This window comes from Artemia sp. Qi Xiang Cuo, chromosome 4, assembly GCF_049724085.1.
Source record: "Artemia sp. Qi Xiang Cuo chromosome 4, ASM4972408v1, whole genome shotgun sequence".
In the NCBI taxonomy this organism is placed as follows: Eukaryota; Metazoa; Arthropoda; class Branchiopoda; order Anostraca; family Artemiidae; genus Artemia; species Artemia sp. Qi Xiang Cuo.
The window spans coordinates 13,378,831-13,384,830 of record NC_142797.1 but is presented as its reverse complement, the minus strand read 5'-3'; the positions used below and the strand labels follow the sequence as shown (position 1 = coordinate 13,384,830).

The following is a 6,000-nucleotide window of genomic DNA, read 5'->3' as shown; positions in this document are numbered from 1 at the left end:
GGGAGAAGCATGGGAGTCGGCCAACCCAGCCATATGGGAGTTAATTAAGCAAAGAAAAACGGCCTATAGCTATTGCTCCTTTTAAGGGTCCAGGACTTTTTTGGATATCCACCACAGTTGCCTATATTATATTGTATTGCATAAATATATAATGTGAATTTTCGTAGCTCTACTTCTTATAATAAATGAATAATATATAAATACAAATTTGATCTCCCCTAATAATATCATCCTTCAAGAAAGATATAAAATATGTCATTTATTTTATTTAAAATCAAGAACCTACAATTTGGGATAACAAAGTTAATAGCCACAAAGACATTTTACAAAATAAAAAATACACAACAAAATTTTCAAACAAAAACAGAAAACAATCACAAATTCAGATTGTCATATGATACTGATTGATTCTATATAACAATTTTCTATCACTATATGGCACCACTGCGCATTTAAACCTCCTGTCAGAGGACAATATGTGAATTACTAACTACAGAAAGGAAACATATTCAAAAATCTATATACTTTAATACAGGAACAATGTTTCCTGTCTCATTGATGTTACTTTTACTATATTTATTAATTTGGTATGCATTATATATCATAGCTTTGCAGAAACAAGAAAATAAAAAGAAGTGCTACGTAGAAATATACATACATTAAATTGACAGTGGAAGTCGTCACTAGTATCCTAACTACATATATGGTCACATAACATACCGCATAAAACGAACATAGCCTAATAATTTGAAGAGAAAACTAAGATTTTCTGCTAAGAATAGAAGCCAATTTGTACGATTTTAATTTAAATTAATTAATTAAATTAATAAGACCAAATAATTTAATTAAATTCCAATAAATTGGTTGTAAATTATTTTTCATAAACCGGAAGAACAGTATTCAGTGAAAAACCTGTAAAAAGAAAAATCTTTCTCAAGAAAGATTTTTACCTAGCATTGATTTTGGACAGAGCAGGTAATTTTTCTCCTTTTTTAAATTTATGAATATAGGAATAATTGTAAATTTCAAATATGAAGTTTTTAGACTTCTTATATAACAACTTTTATAAAATATTCCTGAATGGTAACATTTACAAATTTACAGGTGTGCGTGTAACTCAATCCCCTTTTAACTAAACCCCGTTCAACACATCCCATTTAACTAAATCCTAGGTCAGCTCAACCCCATTCAACCCTCTTTAAGTCAACCCCACTTAACTAAACCCCCATGCAACTTTCCCTTGTTCAACTCAACCCTCAATTAAACCAACCTCTGTTTGAGCCAACCAGCCTTTCTCAGTATTTGAGCTGGAAATTGTGTCGTTTTCACCGTTTTTCGTTGTCATTTTTTTAACTGAAAAATGAGGAATTATGTTTCAAATAAGCTTTAATCATACTATCCATTGGATTTTCAATGTCATTGAATTTATTTATTATAAAGATTATATTCATTAAAATAACAGTATCATACAAATTATGCCATATTTACTCCTTTATAATAACTATTATATATTTGTTTCTCTTTTAAGAGTAAATCTAAAGGCACCATCAATAATTTTTAAGGAACCGGTAGAATTTGAAAAGAGGGTATTTTAGGCCAAAAAAGTTTTACTTTTTTCCTAGTGTTGTAGAAATTCACAATTTTTTTTTCATGTGGCGAAGGAAATAAAATCTTTCTGCAAATTTTCTTCATTTACAGGCCCTCGGGTTTCAAAAGGTTGAAAGGATAAGAAACACGCTAGTTTTAGGGGGAAGGGGGGTCAATCTACAGAGGCTTTACGAGCCCTTTTTTACTTGTGAGTAATTTATGTACATAACTTTCAAAATTCGGGAGAAGCATTATCAAAATTATACTTTGGAGGGACTCAAGCTCATTATATACACAATAACTATATTTTTATACATCATATTGTTATAATTGGGAGGTGTTCTACAGCTCTCGAATTCCAATGACTACACCACTTAGGTAAACACATTTCTTATCACTGTAAATAAGCAAAGATCACTAGCAATCACTATATAAATTGCAAAGACAAAAAAGATCACTAGCAATCACTATATAAATTGCGAAGACAAAAAAGATCACTAGCAATCACTATATAAATTGCGAAGACAAAAAAGATCACTAGCAATCACTATATAAATTGCGAAGACAAAAAGTACCAAAAGTAAACGTCAGACAACAAACCAATGGTGAGTCAAGTTTGATCCTATAATCAAATAGTAATCAAGTCAAAGAGTATACCCTCTTTTATTGGAATAACTTTTTGTCAACATTTTATTCAAAACATGCTTCTCATATTAGTGGATAAAGTAATCTATTCCACTTTCTTCAATAATAAAGAAATGTTAGATTGCGACAAGTTCCTCCATCGTTAAAGTACTATTAAGTAAAAAAAAAATGTGAATCTCTTTGAGCCACTACTGTAATGGTTTCAACGTCTCATTTTAAATTAAATACGGTAATTAATTAGGTAAAACTGCAGAAAATATCAGTAGAAATTTAAATGATACCTTATCAATGCTTATCAAAACTGCACTATGGGAATATCGTTTAGAGTTCAACTTATTCGTCTAAAAACATTGGTGACAGGAGAGGGGCAGCTGGAGAGAGAATAGCCAGCTCCCTCTTTATACGATACAAATCAATGCTAAGATAGAAAATTATGAGTTACACATTATAAATTTAAATTATTTATAACTAAATACTCAAAATTAATAAAAGAAAAAAATATAATGTTGGGCCATTATTTCCCAATTTTTGAATTAATCATATTTGGTTCATCCCAGTGTGCAGGTGTGATGATATCTACGAACTGGATATGCACAATGATAGGTCTTCTATACGACTCCCACCCGTTAAAGAGGTTCTTGAAATAGCAATATTTAGGGGTAATACTTGAAATCATCTAGATGTTAGTTTTTAGCCACAATAATGGTTCCTAAGAGAAGGAGAGGAATACAAATTCTATCTTCTCAATTTTTAACTACGCAAGTCCATGTGTCCACGTATGAGGACATCTATTTACTGGATATATAAAACGGCACTTTAAAATGCGCTTCATAGACCGTATTGTACCCTGATGGCTGTAAAAAGTCAAGCCCTCTATATGACTCTCGCTGATTCAATGAGTTCTAGAAGTGGCTATACCAGGAACAACAATTAAAATCCCCCAAAACATCGGTTTTTGATCCCAATGAGGATTTCTAGAAGGGGGATTTAAAAATCCAACGTAAAAAACAATTTCCAAAACATTGAAAGGGTAAAACTTAAGATCACTGAAAGCTTTAGTTTTCAAACCAAAGGAGGTGTCCCATGAGAAGGAGGAAGGGGTTTAAAAATCCCAACTTTGAAATAATTCCAATAAATTCAAGAGGCAGAGCATAAAATTAAAAAAAACTTTAGTATTCATTAAACTTTTTATTAAAATATTCAAAAAACGACAAATTAGCCCCTTGTGTATACTGAAAAATACACCCCCCCCTAAAGTTTCATAAACGGATGCCACTGGGACGAAGGAGGACAAACAAATTATATTTTTAAGTAAGCAAGTATCTGTGTCCAGGTTTGATAACATCTATATACTCGATATTTAATAAACCATCTTCGTACACGTTTCATAAACTCGACTGCTCTATGATGTATAGATGCATCATGTCCACTATAGAGGACATTGTCCAGAAGTTTTTCAAGCTCTTGGCCGTAGCTGGAAACATACATGAACAGACATGGAGCAAAACCGTTTTGCTGAGGAACTAATCAGCTTCAATTGCTTATCAAGGTAGTTATATTAATTATAAGTAAATTAAGTACAAAATAATAAGTAATTAATTTGATTAATTACAGGTAATCAACTAATAAAGTTAGTTAATTGATTTGTAATTAAACTAATCAGTAAATTCTCTGCTCGGTATCTCTGGATTTTCTAGGAGAGTTTCATAAATTACGAGACAAATCGCGCGGATGCCAGTTTTTGTGTAAGCATTACAGGTCACTAATTACGACATTGTCCAAAAGTTCTAAACAAGTATTTGAAGTACTTAAAGGCTCTTAAAGAGTGCTCTTGAAAATCATAAAGAAGTAATTAAAGACTCCAAAGAAGTTTAAAATACTTATAGTGTCTGCTATCATGAGCCAAACTAAATATCCACCAAATCGTCGAGGCCCATCCACTAGGGCAATTTGGGCTGTAGAGAAAGTATGGGCCGTTGAAAATGAGTTTTGAATTTTCATGACCTTTTTAAGGGCCAAATTCACGGGGATCACAGCCTGCAGCCCATTTAATGCTCAAAGTGTCACCGACGCTCCCTGAGTTTCACGTGGCACTCTGAAATGTCCACAAAGGGCAGAGCGTCTGATTCTTAAAAAAGAATAATTTCCCTTCTTTCTCTTTTTTTTCACTGAAAACTATTGAGGCTATAACGAAATTCTCTGTTATGCGTGCTTGTAACCATAGAAGACTTAGGCCCTTTTAATTCGTCGCAAAGATTAAAAATTGTCAGACTTTTGCATTAAACTTTTTATCTAAATTCTCCTTCTTTAGAAATAACCTCTTTAGAGCCTTCAAGAGCACTTATTAAGAGTCTCAACACTAAAATAACTGCTAAATCGTTGAACACTATCTACTAAATCGCAAGAAGCTCCTTGTGGAGCCCCATCCACTAAGAGTGCCCCTTCTACGCAACTTGGGCTGAAGAGATAGTAGGCTTCCACTCTTAGGACAATAGGTGCTCCCTAAGCTAGCAAGGCTGCTTGTGCTACTTAAGGTACTTGTCGACTGGTCCCCAAAAACTTCCATAATCGGTCGAATTTGTCTTTTATTCAACTGAATGGGGGTCGCTTCGTATAGAGCCATCCCTGAGGGCAAAGGAGTGGTTGGCTCCTTAATGTCAGGAATAAGCATAGGCTGTTTGCCAGCATTTTTCCATCTGCAAGAAAAAGACAAATGTGATCATCAATTAGTGAGGTCGAATGGGTCCCACATGTAAGAGGGCCACATTAAGTGGTTTTTTTTTTTGTATGGTTCCTCAACAGGATTATTCCTAGGGGTAATAAATTATTATTAATATAATTTTGTTTTATAATTTGATTGTGAGTGAGAACGTATTGTTTAAATTTACAGTAAACCAAAACTGAACTGGACTGGTTGGCCTTTTTCCATTTAAACAAAACAGAATTGTATAAGATTATTAAATTATTATTTCACATTCTATTAACTACCTGGGTTGACAATAGATGTCATTATATGGTCATATATGTCGTTTTGAAGGGATTCTAAAAATATGGGATACAATAGCTGTTGCTCACTTCTGCATTTTTCTCAGAAACTTACTAAGAAAGTCCTAAATGAAACACAATTACGCGAAGTTGGCAGCCACGGTGAGCTCACACAGCATTTGATTGCAGTGGACTATATATTACTACGGGTGTTAGGCGTATTCCCCCCCCCCCTGGAACCCTCCTTCTGTAAAGTTTTTACCCCGTAAAAAATTGAACAGTCAAAAAGAAAGCATGAGAAACAAAAATAAAGAAGAAGAAAAGGAGCTTTGGAGTAAAAGGAGAAGAAAAGATAAAGAAGATAAAGATAAAGGAGAATAGGAGAAGATAAAGGAGAAGGATAAAGATAAAGGAGAAGATAAAGAAGAAGAAAAGGAGCTTTGGAGCAGTCTACTTATATTCTGAAGTATAGGCGGAATGTACGGTATACAATATCCTATATTATTTGTTTTTACATTTTAAATTCAATTACTTCTTTTTCCGTGTTTTTGTGGGTTGATCAATCATAGCAGGCTAAGATAAAGGTTAAAGAAAATAATTTGAAAAATATGAAATCCGAGGCAACTTTAGAAAAATTGCCCTAAGATGGAAGCACACAGGGATAATAGGGTAGGACTAAGAAGTACGAGTAATTACTCTCCGTGGACTTGGTCGTGTAGCAACCAGAGGCATCACTGGCGAAAATTTTTGGGGGAGGGGTTAATAGATCTAGTAACTGGCTGG

General features: G+C 33.5%; 1 protein-coding gene across 4 annotated transcripts in view; it reads right to left on the bottom strand.

Annotated features, from left to right (window-relative positions):
- Positions 1-252: 252 nt before the first annotated feature.
- Positions 253-6,000, bottom strand: part of LOC148952788 (rhotekin-like) — a 146,779-nt gene continuing 141,031 nt past the window's right edge. For all 4 annotated transcript variants that reach the window (XM_089088090.1, XM_089088091.1, XM_089088089.1 and 1 more), the window contains one exon: positions 253-4,928. In XM_089088090.1, coding sequence (XP_088944216.1) covers positions 4,619-4,928 — 310 coding nt within the window. In that variant the 3' untranslated portion in view covers positions 253-4,618. The remainder of the gene's footprint in view (positions 4,929-6,000) is intronic.